The 16,356-nt window shown below is 45.2% G+C and overlaps 1 protein-coding gene across 1 annotated transcript; it reads right to left on the bottom strand.

The window, feature by feature from the left end:
• Positions 1-444: 444 nt before the first annotated feature.
• LOC121874854 (fibroin heavy chain-like) lies at positions 445-11,677 on the bottom strand. Its single transcript, XM_042379142.1, has 5 exons — positions 11,653-11,677; positions 10,513-10,613; positions 9,624-9,777; positions 3,917-9,040; positions 445-3,842 (listed from the first exon to the last, which is right to left on the bottom strand). The coding sequence occupies exons 1-5, from the start codon at positions 11,675-11,677 to the stop codon at positions 772-774; spliced, it is 8,475 nt and encodes a 2,824-aa protein (XP_042235076.1). The 3' UTR covers positions 445-771.
• Between the last annotated feature and the right edge of the window lie 4,679 nt (positions 11,678-16,356).

Raw genomic sequence — 16,356 nt, 5'->3', positions numbered from 1 at the left:
TTTTTTCTTGCCAGTCATCGTGTTTACTGAAAGGTAGCCTCTTTCAATACTTGGTTTGCCACCCTCAATGTGTCAGCTATCTGAGTGACACTTGTTAACAGTCGATGCCTTAACTTAACAAAAAATGTATGTCAATAACGAGAAATAATAACTGATAAGTGTAGAAAACAAAAATGGTTGATAGATAGACTTTAGATAGTGAAGACAGCGGCAGGAAGCGAGCAAGGCAAGAACGTGTGGCAGGTAGAGGCAGGATAAAAGTAATTCAGTCTTTATTAGCGAAAGCGCACAGTCGAAGTTCACTTGGGACTTGCTGTGAATATAAGCACCTCTCTGTAGTGGTCCTAGTGTTATCTTAATCGATATTCTGTATTTGTGCATTTGAAGATTGGAATGATAATCAGGAGAAAAATAATAATTACGTGGGACAATGAAATATCCAAATGTATGAAGGATTTTTTATTTCCTAATCTATAAAGTATCGTCCATTATTCTTTGGTTACTTAAGTACAAACAAAATTATCACTCAGAACACTACTAATTTTTTTAGCGCCTACCTCATCTTGGCAACTATGGGAAGAAAACACCAGTTACACAACATTCCCCCATGACTTTTACATGTAGAACCAACCTCACGCACCTTTAGACATATATTGAGCAATGCTATATTGACATACACACAAACACACACACACAGACACGATCATTATAAATATGTTTTCGGGAAATAAAGAATGAGATATATCAGTGTGGAAGGAGCTAGCGAGGGAGCTATGCGTGCGGCGGCAGGTAGAGACCAGGGACTAGGGGCGGGAACCTGATCTGTGGGAAGAAGAGCTGAGGAACATCCACGACCTCGGCAGCTTTATGGAATGGTTGTGATGCTTGTGGCAACTGGGAGGAGATACTAGACTCATCCTGGAACAAATTGTTTACCTCGTGGGGTCCAGAGGGAAAGAGTGAGGAAGATACTTTCTCATCGGGTTGTGCAAAGACTTCATCTCCTGGGAAGAATGTGAATACTGTGTCTGTGTCTTGACTGATGGCAGGGAAAGTGGCGACATCTTCTTGGTTAGCAGATTGAACTGTGGAGCTCTCTTCCTGGCGTACAAAGTTGAAAATGATGCCTTCGTCTTGGCTGGCAGGGGGAAATGCTGCACGGTCTTCGTTGACAGCGATGAATAAGGAATGTTCTTCTTGTCCGACAGGCGGGGATGTTGTGCTCTCTTCTAGGTCGACCGGGACATCTGTTGTTTCTTCCTGAGTTAGAGGAAGAAGCATAGCATCCTCTGATGGTAAAGTTACGTCATCCTGGGATGTAGGAAAAGTTGTAGTTTCCTGAGGTGAGGAAATGAGAGTAGTTTCTTCGTGTTCAGAAATTAAGACGGCGTGTTCACGGTGTGCGAGGGCCTCTCCAGCCCCTTGCTGATCGACAGGGACCAGGTGAAATTCATTCACTGACTCAGGGGCAGTAAATGCAGTATCCTGGGAGAGAACTGTAGGAGTAAGCTCTGGCTGTGGTACAGCAAGGGGTTCAAGTACAAGGTTATCATGAATAATCTCGTTCTCGGCGGGCTGGATCGTGTGGGTTACATTTGGAGTGGATGAATCTTGTTCACCAGCTTCTTCATTTGTAGTTTCCGGTAACAGAGGTAGTTCAGTCACATTGAGTATCTCTGGTGATTCCGTAAGTACCTCAAAGAAGAGAGAGACACCACCCTCGTTGTCATTAATCGCATGAGATTCCATAAATCTCTGTGGCAGTTCTACTTCAAATACATGTTCTTGAGGCTCACCAAAACTGAATTTTTCCTCGACCACTTCGCCATTTAATTGTGGAACATCAGTAACTGGCTCCGTTGTTACTTCAACTTCTGCATTATCTGTGGTTTCAACAGTGCTTTGTGGTAAAGCATTAGCCTGTGCTGTCTCCTCAGCACCAGGGAATACGAGAGAGACAGAAGGCTGCACAGGTTGTATAGCTTCCAAAGGCCTGTCTTCACCTCCTTGCTGTGTGCTTGTGCAAGAGAAGTCTGTACAGTGAATCAAATTGTCCGTGAAAAGATCAGCACCTGAAAAATCAGGTGTAATTGTGGTCTCATCCGTCAGATCAAAGGATGTATGTAGATTCTGCTCTTCAACTCTGTGGTCGATAACATCCAGTGGAACTAAATTAGCTTCCCCAGCTTTTTCCTGTTGATCTTTCTGACCAAATACATTTTCAGGAATAGAGTCATTTTGTTGGACGTCAGACTGCTGCTGGACCACTCGGTCGATCGTTTCATTAGTAAATGTGGCTGGGAACGTGGAGAGGAGTGGACCGACCAATGCTACATCGTCTTTTACACTCTCCTGAAGCCCCGGTTCGTCTTCCACTGGGAGAAGGGCTGATGAATCAGATACAATAGGTGAAGATGTGGGTTTTCTGTCAGAGTGTATGTTTTCCTCTACTGGCAGGTGCTCAGTTAAGGAGGGATGTATCTGCCCTTGAGGTAAACCTTCAGGGGTGGATGCTTCACTTGGGGTTAGCTGGGACACACCGGGAGCGACAAACTCTTGTTCCACAAGTGACTCCTCTACAACCGGCAATACTCCACTAAAATCAGCCTCGTTGATCACCTCAGGAAAGACGGGGAAGTGGGGTGTCTCTTGCTCCGGTTCGGGCAGTGTGATGGAAGGTCTGAGAGCCTCAGGCTGTCTCTCCTTTACGGTCTGCTCCTGTTGAACTTGTTGGACGGTTTCAGTCGTTTTAGGAATAATTCCAAAGTCCTGTTGGACTTTTCGTATATCTGATACCAGGTTTGACACAAGATCAAACAACTGATGAGACTGTGGGAGAGTTTCATGATTTGCTTTAGAGTCATGTTGAATAGCTTCAGTCACTTCATGAGCAATTCCAAAGTCCTGTTGAACACCCTCAGTTGCCTCAGAACCAACTCCAAAGTCGTGTTGAACAGCTTCAGTCACTTCATGAGGAACTCCAAATTTCTGTTGGAAAGTTTCAGTCACTTCAGGAGCAACTCCAAAGTCCTGTTGAACAGCCTCGGTTGCCTCAGAACCAACTCCAAAGTCGTGTTGAACAGCTTCAGTCACTTCATGAGCAACTCCAAAGTCGTGTTGAACACCCTCAGTTTCAAGACCAACTCCAAAGTCGTGTTGAACAGCCTCAGTTGCCTCAGAACCAACTCCAAAGTCGTGTTGAACAGCTTCAGTCACTTCATGAGCAACTCCAAAGTCCTGTTGAACACCCTCAGCTTCAAGACCAACTCCAAATTCGTGTTGAACAGCTTCAGTCACTTCATGAGGAACTCCAAATTTCTGTTGGAAATTTTCAGTCACTTCAGGAGCAACTCCAAATTCCTGTTGAACAGCCTCAGTTGCCTCAGAACCAACTCCAAAGTCGTATTGAACAGCTTCAGTCACTTCATAAGCAACTCCAAAGTCCTGTTGAACACCCTCAGTTTCAAGACCAACTCCAAAGTCGTGTTGAACAGCCTCAGTTGCCTCAGAACCAACTCCAAAGTCGTGTTGAACAGCTTCAGTCACTTCATGAGCAACTCCAAAGTCCTGTTGAACACCCTCAGCTTCAAGACCAACTCCAAATTCGTGTTGAACAGCTTCAGTCACTTCATGAGGAACTCCAAATTTCTGTTGGAAATTTTCAGTCACTTCAGGAGCAACTCCAAATTCCTGTTGAACAACCTCAGTTGCCTCAGAACCAACTCCAAAGTCGTGTTGAACAGCTTCAGTCACTTCATGAGCAACTCCAAAGTCCTGTTGAACACCCTCAGTTTCAAGACCAACTCCAAAGTCGTGTTGAACAGCCTCAGTTGCTTCAGAACCAACTCCAAAGTCGTGTTGAACAGCTTCAGACCAACTCCAAAGTCGTGTTGAACAGCCTCAGTTGCTTCAGAACCAACTCCAAAGTCGTGTTGAACAGCTTCAGTCACATCATGAGCAACTCCAAAGTCGTGTTGAACAGCTTCAGTCACTTCATGAGCAACTCCAAAGTCGTGTTGAACAGCCTCAGTTGCTTCAGAACCAACTCCAAAGTCGTGTTGAACAGCTTCAGTCACTTCATGAGCAACTCCAAAGTCTTGTTGAACAGCCTCAGTTGCCTGAGAACCAACTCCAAAGTCGTGTTGAACAGCTTCAGTCACTTCATGAGCTACTCCAAAGTCCTGTTGAACACCCTCAGCTTCAAGACCAACTCCAAAGTCGTGTTGAACAGCTTCAGTCAATTCATGAGCAACTCCAAAGTCCTGTTGAACACCGTCAGTTTCAAGACCAACTCCAAAGTCGTGTTGAACAGCCTCAGTTGCCTCAGAACCAACTCCAAAGTCGTGTTGAACAGCTTCAGTTGCCTCAGAACCAACTCCAAAGTCCTGTTGAACAGCTTCAGTCACTTCATGAGCAACTCCAAAGTCCTGTTGAACAGCTTCAATCACTCCAAGAGGAACTCCAAAGTCTTGTTGAACAGCCTCAGTTGCTTCAGAACCAACTCCAAAATCGTGTTTAACAGCTTCAGTCACTTCATGAGCAACTCCAAAGTCCTGTTGAACTCCCTCAGCTTCAAGACCAACACCAAATTCGTGTTGAACAGCTTCAATCACTCCAAAAGGAACTCTAAATTCCTGTTGAACACCCTCAGCTTCAAGACCAACTCCAAAGTCCTGTTGAACAGCCTCAGTTGCTTCAGAACCAACTCCAAAGTCGTGTTGAACAGCTTCAGTCACTTCATGAGGAACTCCAAATTTCTGTTGGAAAGTTTCAGTCACTTCATGAGCAACTCCAAAGTCCTGTTGAACACCCTCAGCTTCAAGACCAACTCCAAAGTCCTGTTGAACACCCTCAGCTTCAAGACCAACTCCAAAGTCATGTTGAACAGCTTCAGTCACTTCATGAGCAACTCCAAAGTCCTGTTGAACAGCTTCAATCACTCCAAGAGGAACTCCAAAGTCTTGTTGAACAGCCTCAGTTGCTTCAGAACCAACTCCAAAATCGTGTTGAACAGCTTCAGTCACATCATGAGCAACTCCAAAGTCGTGTTGAACAGCTTCAGTCACTTCATGAGCAACTCCAAAGTCTTGTTGAACAGCCTCAGTTGCCTGAGAACCAACTCCAAAGTCGTGTTGAACAGCTTCAGTCACTTCATGAGCTGCTCCAAAGTCCTGTTGAACACCCTCAGCTTCAAGACCAACTCCAAAGTCGTGTTGAACAGCTTCAGTCACTTCATGAGCTACTCCAAAGTCCTGTTGAACTCCCTCAGCTTCAAGACCAACACCAAATTCGTGTTCAATAGCTTCAATCACTCCAAGACCAACTCCAAAGTCCTGTTGAACACCCTCAGCTTCAAGACCAACTCCAAAGTCCTGATGAACAGCCTCAGTTGCCTCAGAACCAACTCCAAAGTCGTGTTGAACAGCTTCAGTCACTTCATAAGCTTCTCCAAAGTCCTGTTGAACACCCTCAGTTTCAAGACCAACTCCAAAGTCGTGTTGAACAGCCTCAGTTGCTTCAGAACCAACTCCAAAGTCGTGTTGAACAGCTTCAGTCACTTCATGAGCTACTCCAAATTTCTGTTGGAAAGTTTCAGTCACTTCATGAGCAACTCCAAAGTCCTGTTGAATACCCTTAGTTTCAAGACCAACTCCAAAGTCATGTTGAACTGCGTCAGTCACTTCATGAGCAACTCCAAAGTCACGTTGAACAGCCTCAGTTGCATCAGAACCAATTCCAAAGTCTTGTTGAACAGCTTCAGTTGCCTCAGAACCAACTCCAAAGTCATGTTGAACTGCTTCAGTCACTTCATGAGCAACTCCAAAGTCGTGTTGAACAGCTTCAGTTGCCTCAGAACCAACTCCAACGTCCTGTTGAATAGCTTCAGTCACTTCATGAGCAACTCCAAAGTCCTGTTGAATACCCTCAGTTTCAAGACCAACTCCAAAGTCATGTTGAACTGCGTCAGTCACTTCATGAGCAACTCCAAAGTCACGTTGAACAGCCTCAGTTGCCTCAGAACCAACTCCAAAATCTTGTTGAACAGCTTCAGTTGCCTCAGAACCAACTCCAAAGTCATGTTGAACTGCTTCAGTCACTTCATGAGCAACTCCAAAGTCGTGTTGAACAGCTTCAGTTGCCTCAGAACCAACTCCAAAGTCATGTTGAACTGCTTCAGTCACTTCATGAGCAACTCCAAAGTCTTGTTGAACAGCTTCAGTTGCCTCAGAACCAACACCAAAGTCTTGTTGAACAGCTTCAGTCACTCCATGAGCAACTCCAAAGTCTTGTTGAACAGCTTCAGTTGCCTCAGAACCAACTCCAAAGTCTTGTTGAACAGCCTCAGTTGCCTCAGAACCAACTCCAAAGTCTTGTTGAACAGCTTCAGTTGCCTCAAAACCAACTCCAAAGTCTTGTTGAACAGCTTCAGTTACCTCAGAACCAACTCCAAAGTCTTGTTGAACAGCCTCAGTTGCCTCAAAACCAACACCAAAGTATTGTTGAACAGCTTCAGTTGCCTCAAAACCAACACCAAAGTCTTGTTGAACAGCTTCAGTCACTCCATGACCAACTCCAAAGTCTTGTTGAACAGTCTCGGTTGCCCCAGCACCAACTCCAAAGTCGTGTTGAACAGCCTCAGTTGCCTCAGAACCAACTCCTAAGTCTTGTTGAACAGCTTCAGTTGCCTCAAAATCAACTCCAAAGTCTTGTTGAATAGCTTCAGTCACTCCATGAGCAACTCCAAAGTCATGTTGAACAGTCTCGGTTGCCCCAGAACCAACTCCAAAGTCGTGTTGAACAGCCTCAGTTACCTCAGAACCAACTCCAAAGTCTTGTTGAACAGCTTCAGTTGCCTCAGAACCAACTCCAACGTCCTGTTGAATAGCTTCAGTCACTTCATGAGCAACTCCAAAGTCATGTTGAACAGTCTCGGTTGCCTCAGAACCAACTCCAAAGTCGTGTTGAACAGCCTCAGTTGCCTCAGAACCAACTCCAAAATCTTGTTGAACAGCTTCAGTTGCCTCAGAACCAACTCTAATGTCGTGTTGAACAGCTTCAGTCACTTCATGAGCAACTCCAAATTTCTGTTGGAAAGTTTCCGTCACTTCAGAATCAACTCCAAAGTCGTGTTGAACAGCTTCAGTTGCCTCAGAACCAACTCCAAAGTCCTGTTGAACAGCTTCAATCACCCCATGAGCAACTCCTAAGTCCTGTTGAACAGCTTCAGTTGCCTCAGAACCAATTCCAAAGCCGTGCTGAACATCTTCAGTCACTTCATGAGCAACTCCAAAGTCATGTTGAACAGCCTCAGTTGCCTCAGAACCAACTCCAAAGTCCTGTTGAACAGCTTCAATCACTCCATGAGCAACTCCTAAGTCCTGTTGAACAGCTTCAGTTGCCTCAGAACCAATTCCAAAGCCGTGCTGAACATCTTCAGTCACTTCATGAGCAACTCCAAAGTCATGTTGAACAGCCTCAGTTGCCTCAGAACCAACTCCAAAGTCCTGTTGAACAGCTTCAATCACTCCATGACCAACTCCTAAGTCCTGTTGAACAGCTTCAGTTGCCTCAGAACCAACTCCAAAGTCGTGTTGAACATCTTCAGTCACTTCATGAGCAACTCCAAAGTCATGTTGAACAGCCTCAGTTGCCTCAGAACCAACTCCAAAATCGTCTTGAACAGCTTCAGTCACTCCATGAGCAACTCCAAAGTCCTGTTGAACAGCCTCAGTTGCCTCAGAACCAACTCCAAAATCGCCTTGAACAGCTTCAGTCACTCCATGAGCAACTCCAAAGTCCTGTTGAACAGCCTCAGTTGCCTCAGAACCAACTCCAAAGTCGTGTTGAGCAGCTTCAGTCACTTCATGAGCAACTCCAAATTTCTGTTGGAAAGCTTCAGTCACTTCATGAGCAACTCCAATGTCCTGTTGAACACCCTCATTTTCAAGAACAGCTCCAAAGTCCCGTTGAACAGCCTCAGTTGCCTCAGAACCAACTCCAAAGTCGTGTTGAACAGCTTCAGTCACTTCATGAGCAACTCCAAAGTCTTGTTGAACAGCTTCAGTCACTTCATGAGCAACTCCAAAGTCTTGTTGAACAGCTTCAGTCACTCCATGAGCAACTCCAAAGTCCTGATGAACAGCTTCAGTTGCCTCAGAACCAACTCCAAAGTCGTCTTGAACAGCTTCAGTCACTCCATGAGCAACTCCAAAGTCCTGATGAACAGCCTCAGTTGCCTCAGAACCAACTCCAAAGCCGTGTTGAACAGCTTCAGTCACTTCATCAGCAACTCCAAAGTCCTGTTGAACAGCCTCAGTTGCCCCAGAACCAACTCCAAAGTCCTGTTGAACTGCTTCAGTTTCAAAAGCATCTCCAACGTCCTGATGAACAACCTCAGTCACTTCAGGAGCAACTCCAAAGTCCTGTTGAACAGCTTCAGCCACTTTAGAGGCAACTCCATGATCCTGTTGAACTGCTTCAGTTTCAAGAGCAACCCCAAAGTCCTGGTGAACACCCTCAGTTACTTCATGGGCATCTTCAAATTTCTGTTGGAAAGCTCCAGTCACTTCAGGAGCAACTCCAAATTCGTGTTGAACTTGTTGCACAGCTTCAGTAGTCTCTGGAACACGCTCCAAATCTTGCTGAATGCCACCAGTTACTACAGATTCAAAGTCAATATTTTCCTGAACTTGTGATGTTCTGTGGTCTCTTACATCTGTGGTACTTACTTCAGTAACTTGTGGAAGAGGCAATTCCCGTGCGATTTGCTGCGACTGTTGTACTTGTTGCACTGTCTGTGTTTCCGGCACCTGACTTACTCGCCTGCCATAACTGTCTTCCTGCCTCTCCCCCACCACACCAATGTTGTTATTGAGAGAGTAGAACTCCTCCGAAATGTCGCACTGGACTGTGAACCACCACTGGCATGTGAAATATTCCTGGTTAAAGATGGTTCCATTGGGGCAGAGGAAAGACTTGCTGTCCGTATCCTTGCAGACGTGGAACACTTGACACCGCGTTTCTACATCCGCATAATAACCTGGAAAGAAAGGCATTATTTTTCTAAAGACTGGTATGGAATTGACGAACATCGGTAACATTTTGCAGAGATCACTCCTCTTGTTTGCCTGTTTATTAAGATATATATTGAAAGACGAAAACTTTATTCTTTCTTCATGTATGTATACAATTGATTTCTTAATATATTTAATTTGCCCTCCAAATTATAAATCCCTTTTAAGAATTAACGCTGATGCTAAGCAAGGTCAGCCGGGCATTTGTTTATAAAGTGTTGGATCCTCTTCCTAGTTTCACTCCTGTCCCATTGTAAAAATTGTGGATCACTTTTCTTCCCATCACAAAATCCCAATTGACATGAATAAGAAATAAAGTTAAGATGAGTTTACGGTTTTGTGTGACTCTTCATACTCATGGTATTATTCTGTAATTATATAATATTTATATGGGTAAAATTTTAGTTAGCTCTGAAAATACTTTAAATATCTCTTAACGCACGACGTGAAAATTGCAAATTTATATAATCGCGATATTATTTTAGTTGTCAGGTTAAATCACGTAATTAGAAGGTATATTTTAAGGAGGCTACATGAGCAGTGTGTTACCTGGTTGTCGTCCCTGGCAGGTGAAGGTTGTTTTGGGAATCTTCCACCAGATGGGGTAGTCAACGTCGGGTTCACCTGGGACGGAGTCTCGCAGCCACTGTAGCCCTTCGTGATGATGGTGGTGGTGGTCGTCGTCGTGGTGGTGCTCTAACTCCTTATGTAGGTAAACATAAAGCATTTATATCCTTTACTGTCACCGATATTTGTATATTGTTGATATCTGTTTTTTGAGATTTTATTTTGTGCAAACTCTTGAAAATATTCATTCACGGCATGATGATAACGCAGAAAGTATTCTACAATGCAGTAAGAGACCTGCCAGGGTGGCGTGTAACTGAGAAGTGTGGATTTAAACTACTGTTATATAGTAAACAAAAACTCAGATGCTCTGCAGTCAGCGTAAGAACGTAACAGTTTACTAAAGATAGAGTTGGTGTAACTTCAAAGTAAAAAACAAAAAAACAAAACATGATAGGAGAGAACAATTAACACTAATGGAAAGATGACCTGCAATGTTACCTTAGAAATAAGGACTCCCAAAATGAGCTGGTGTAAGAGATAGTGTTGGTAGTGCTGCAGTAGTGTATATCTTCTCAAGTCAACTATAACCTTCATTCTGGGAGGATCCCGCTCAACGGGTCACCATCACACATGACTCAGCTGACTCGCATCCTCTCTGTTGACTATGACGCAACAACCCACGTGGGCCGAGCTGCACACCTTATACTTAAGTGCAATAACCCCTGTAGCACAGCGTCCCTCGCCTCCCCAGGTGACCCAACAATGTGACAGTTTACTCTCACCCCCCTGCCTAGATGACCTGCCACTGTGGCATAGCCTGTCCTCACTTTCCCAGGCGATCCACCCTTGTGGCACAGTCTAACCTCACCTCTTGTGATGGGGCGTGGACCAGGTGTTCCTGCTGGTTGGTTTCCTCTCCCCTGTTGCTGTTCTGTGGGGCCGCCACCACGGCCGTCGTCGCCAGCGTCACTGTAATAATGTTGATAACATTATATCCCCCACCCTGGAAGTACCTGGCCCATGTTTAACTTTGCAGTACATATTGTATAATATTATATGTCTATCTCTAGTTTTCCCTCTGTGCGCGCGCTCCATTGTTTCCTTTTTCCCTGTGTGATTTTATCAAGATATATATATATATATATATATATATATATATATATATATATATACACACAGTAGGTGTATAAAGGCGCGTTTAGAGCCTTGTCTGTGTTCTCACCAACACTGATGAGCCACCTACCGGCCTCCAACCTGATGGGTTGTTATCGTCCTCTGCTCCATTAAAGTTTTAACAAGTACTGTACAATTGAAGGCAGCTGATTTATGCTGAATTATAATTTTCAAGGTGAAGCAAAACTTTTGGTAGCAAAAATAACACAAATACTCCCCATTGTGAAGTAGGTTTGCACTTTCTCAGCCAGAGGAGGTGTGTGAATGATTGTCAACAGTGGATACGAGGACTGTACTGTCAGTCGAGTGTCACATCCCTGAGTGTCAAAACTGGTGATGAGGGCGATCGGTCGATTGTCATACTGAGTATTAGTAGTCACGAGGAAAGTGATGTCAGTCGAGTGTCGCACTCCTGGTGATTTGGTGGGCACAGTACCCAGCAGGGGTATATGTGGGCACCACCGTGGCTATGGTACCGTCACTCACCACGTCACCTTCGAATTTGGGAGGTGTGGTGGTGCCCAGGCGGCTGAGCGTCACGGGTCAGTCAGTGTTGTAGCGAGGCAGCATGGGGTGGTGGTGTCTGTCTTCCTCACACTTGTCATCTCTTACAGTACACATCCTCGCCTGCCTCTCAGTTCAGTCGAAATATGAATGAGTTGTTTCCTTCTTCTTTATAATTTCCACCGGCATCCATTACTACAAAGACCAACATCAAGTAGGTGGTCGTATCTTTTACTATAAATTTACAACTTTGAGTTTCAGAGAAAGAGAAAATGCAGTGATCTATAAAGCTTGCACCACTGAACCGTCCAAAGCGGCCCGGGTCACTCACCAACACTGATCACTGACACCAACATGTTGTCGACTGACCACTGTGGCCTCTGCGCGTCTTTATATACCCGGCCCGGTCCCCGCCGCCTGCCCCAGCTTGCTGGCCACGCCCCCTCGCTCCCTTCTGCCGTGGAGGTCACATCCTCTTAAAGACCGTGACCTGGCTTTGTGTCTTAGGGTACCACTGGGAAAAGCCAATATTTACATATACAAAAGCAGATAAAAGCTTTTAATAAAGGAGCACTGAAAGTGAGAGGCGGAGAGTGCCGTTAAGGACTCTGGTATTAGGACACTCTTATTCCCCTTGTGATGAAATCGCCAGTGTTGGTTCCTCGAAAATAAATCTGTCGGTAATTTTTCACAGGGAATTTCCCAGGACAGATCAACTGGGGCTCACGTTAACACCAAGCCACCGGGATAGCTTCTTGTGTGTGCGTTGAAGTCTGCCTCCCCACGTGATGCTGTGGCACCAGCCGCACCACCACATGCCACACAGTATGAGGGGCACCACACACCACGCAGTGTGGGGGGCACCACACACCACACGGTGTGAGGGGCACCACACAGTGTGAGGGGCACCACACAGTGTGAGGAGCACCACACACCACTGTATAGTACACGCAGTTTGAGGGGCACCACACACTACCCAGTGTTGGGGCACCACACACCACAGAGTGTGAGGGGCACCACACAGTGTGAGGGGCACCACACAGTGTGAGGAGCACCACACACCACTGTATAGTACACGCAGTGTGAGGGGCACCACACACTACCCAGTGTTGGGGCACCACACACCACACAGTGTGAGGGGCACCACAAACCACACGGTGTGAGGGGCACCACACAGTGTGAGGGGTACCACACACCACACAGTGTTGGGGCACCACACACCACACGGTGTGAGGGCACCACACACCACACAGTGTGAGGGCACCACACACCACACGGTGTGAGGGGCACACACACACAGTGTGAGGGCACCACACACCACACAGTGTGAGTGTGAGGCACCACAAACCACACGGTGTGAGGGGCACCACACAGTGTGAGGGGTACCACACACCACACAGTGTTGGGGCACCACACACCACACAGTGTTGGGGCACCACACACCACACAGTGTGAGGGGCACCACACACCACACGGTGTGAGGGGCACCACACACCACACACCACACAGTGTTGGGGCACCACGCACCACCAGTGTTGGGGCACCACACACCACACAGTGTGAGGGGCACCACAAACCACACGGTGTGAGGGGCACCACACAGTGTGAGGGGTACCACACACCACACAGTGTTGGGGCACTACACACCACACAGTGTTGGGGCACCACACACCACACAGTGTGAGGGGCACCACAAACCACACGGTGTGAGGGGCACCACACAGTGTGAGGGGTACCACACACCACACAGTGTTGGGGCACCACGCACCACACAGTGTTGGGGCACCACACACCACAGAGTGTGAGGGGCACCTTACACTACCCAGTGTTGGGGCACCACGCACCACACAGTGTTGGGGCACCACGCACCACACAGTGTTGGGGCACCACACACCACAGTGTCAGGGATATCACACCACACAGTGTGAGGGGGCACCACACAGTGTGTGGGGCTTCACACACCACACAGAGTTAGGGGGTCCACACAGTGTTAGGGGCATCACACAGTGTGTGGGGCTTCACACACCACACAGAGTTAGGGGGTCCACACAGTGTCAGGAGCACCACACAGTGTCAGGAGCGCCACACAGTGTCAGGGGAACCACAAAGTGTCAGGGGCATCACACCAGATACTGCTACTCACAATCTGCATTAAATAAGCAAAAATGAACATTATACTTGTCCTATGAAACTCCCGCAGCCCAGGTATCCACAGTGGAAGAAGGTTGTCAAAGGTGTCCACTGCACCTCCCTCTAGTACTTCAAGTCCTAATGGACCACAATTCTGGTGACATAAACTGCTGACTATCGCCCACATCTGAGAGCCTTTGAGCTGTAGATCTACGAGCAATATTTGGTTAAATTTTTTGCCGTCGACTTATCACGTCCAAAGCGCCAAGATGCTCGTAAGGACACGTGACTGAACACACGTAAGGCTGGAGGGAGACAAATATTACCAGGAAAACTAAAAAAAATATGTGAAGATATCTTAACAATAGAGAACATACCTAGCTTGGTATCCGTCAAAGAACGACTATAAAAATCTCCCTGCATCAGCGTTTGATGAAAGGAGGATTAATCTTGTCGAACGAGGATCAAATATCACAAGTCCAGCAAGTTCATGAGGATGGTCGGCCTCATTAACGCGAGTAAACATTATTTATGAGGTGATGAGACAGGAAATCACGATCATGTGCCTAGAGAGAGTAAAAATTTAATCTCTGTCAAACCCTCATCTTCATCATCATCATCATCATCAAGGTGAACCCAGGCAAGATGACAACCATTTACGACTTAGTGGAACCAAATTGTCAAAGACGAGGCCGAAGAAGCTTAGTAACTAAATGGTCTCTGCAGAACACTCGAGGCTTACACACGCTAGGTGCTCTGGGTGGTGTAAACACAAGTTCCCTGTTGAATTAATTGTAGTTTATTGTATAATGTAATTAGTCTAATGAAGAGTCTTGGCTACTATAAATACAGACGTAAGTAATGGGAGGATGAGTAAATATCCTCAAGAAAAGTCTCCTCTCTCGTCAGCTGCACACAGGCAGGTCCTCGAGTCCACTTGGCGAAGGCCTGACCGCTAACAGCCCTCGAGGAGATATTCTAACAGTTCACTATTGACAGAAGAAAAATAAATTCGAATGCTGTTTATTTTCTCTTTACAGAATTGAACTTAAGCAGCTAATACATTGCAGCACTCAATAACAGAACACTTTTTTAGTTACGATGTTTCAAATCTTCATACTAAAAATTTCGATTATGATCTTGGTTTAATTTGTCTCGTTTAATGATGTAATAGTTGGTGTTAAGAAGTTGACCCAGATCAGGACACCACGGCTGGCAGATTGACGTAATGAGGCCAGATCTGTTAACGATCCAACCACTTCGTCTACACCAGCGACCAATCACACGTTACGACAGGCAATGGAAGAGGTGTGTGTGTGTGTGTTGGGAGTCCTCGCGAGTGCTGAAAACCACCCCCACGTGTCTTCATTATTGATTGACTACCAATATGTCAACACGAGAGTCAATATGTCAACACTGTGAGGAGGTTGTGATGGTCAGTCAATCTATTCCTCACAGCAGCAAGGTCACTCCCCACAACCACCGCTCACCGACGCGACGGGGCAATACCTCCCGCCTATCACCACACAGCCAGATTGATTTTCTTACGTCAATTTACTTATATCCAAATGCACGTTTATATTTACAGAGAGTAAACAACCAAGCACAGAGACACACCCACACAAAGGAACAAGTTGTCATGCCCCGCCCCAACTGGTTCACTGTTCCCAAACACCCATTGGACCAGCCCTGACCTACTGACACTACCACTACTTTACACCTGTAGCTTAGTCGGGGGAAATAACACGGTCAGTCCTTATCAAAAACATTGCAATAATTATATGTAATTCAACAGTGAATTTGTATTTAGCTGCGCCAATGTAATATTTCCCCAGCATTTAAGTCTACGAAGTTATAAAAATACTTTCTTATTGTAGGAAAAAAAATCAATTTTCTTACAATGGCGTGATATAGGAGAGCAGCAACCATGTTAGTTGTTGATACGAGGCATTCTTTGAGACTACGGTACTAAATCACCTATGATCTAACCTAACCGTATTGAGAGTGACGTCAATCGTGTTCCAATAATGCAGATATCCTCCATTATTTTACAACTAATGATGTTAATAACGAATATACCTGTAGATACGGCAGCTACCACCACAGTCTTCAGAAATATGTCCAGTCCTTTGATGTATATATTTCTTTGGTGAATTTTTAGTGATATTAAAGAAATTGATTTTTATAAATACTAATCTAAATTTATAGATTAGGAATACGGTAGATAATACTGTATTTCCTGCACTTTATCGACGTTGGTATAGCAGTTGAGTACATACTGTTTTACTGTAGACTAGATGACATTAGGTTAGGTTAGGTTAGGTTTCCCTCTCGTAAAAATACACAAGAAAACAAAAGCATACTTTACCTGTGCATACTTATTCATGTTGGCTTATGTATACATGCTTATTTGGACACACACACACACGTACACGCAAACACACAGGCTCACACACAGAAACAGACACACAGACAGACAGACAGACAGACAGACAGACAGACAGACATTACTGTGCTTGATAACACTAGCTCTCAAGAAATACTGTACACAAGTTAATAACAACACACAAAAATAATACTTGGGCAACATGAAGCCACTTACAGAAAACACAAATGATTATACACACATGAATATACATATGCACAAACACCACACACACCAGATTACAAATATATACTTATACACGCACAAAAACTCCAAGTAAATATATACTCGTGAAAATACCCATAAATACATACACGTGAAGAGTAAAGGCATATACACAATCAACATACACAACAGGTTTGATCAGGTTAATGTGAGAGAAATGTGTACTGGGAGGGAATACATATGGTTATTCATACATGTATAGAATAGTAATTATTTCTACTGTTATGTGTACAGGTATGTAAACACCTTCACCGT

This window comes from Homarus americanus, unplaced genomic scaffold (genome assembly GCF_018991925.1).
Source record: "Homarus americanus isolate GMGI-L3 unplaced genomic scaffold, GMGI_Hamer_2.0 scaffold56009, whole genome shotgun sequence".
Taxonomy (NCBI): Eukaryota; Metazoa; Arthropoda; class Malacostraca; order Decapoda; family Nephropidae; genus Homarus; species Homarus americanus.
Note: the sequence above shows the minus strand (reverse complement) of the source record. Positions and strands in the feature narration are given on the sequence as shown.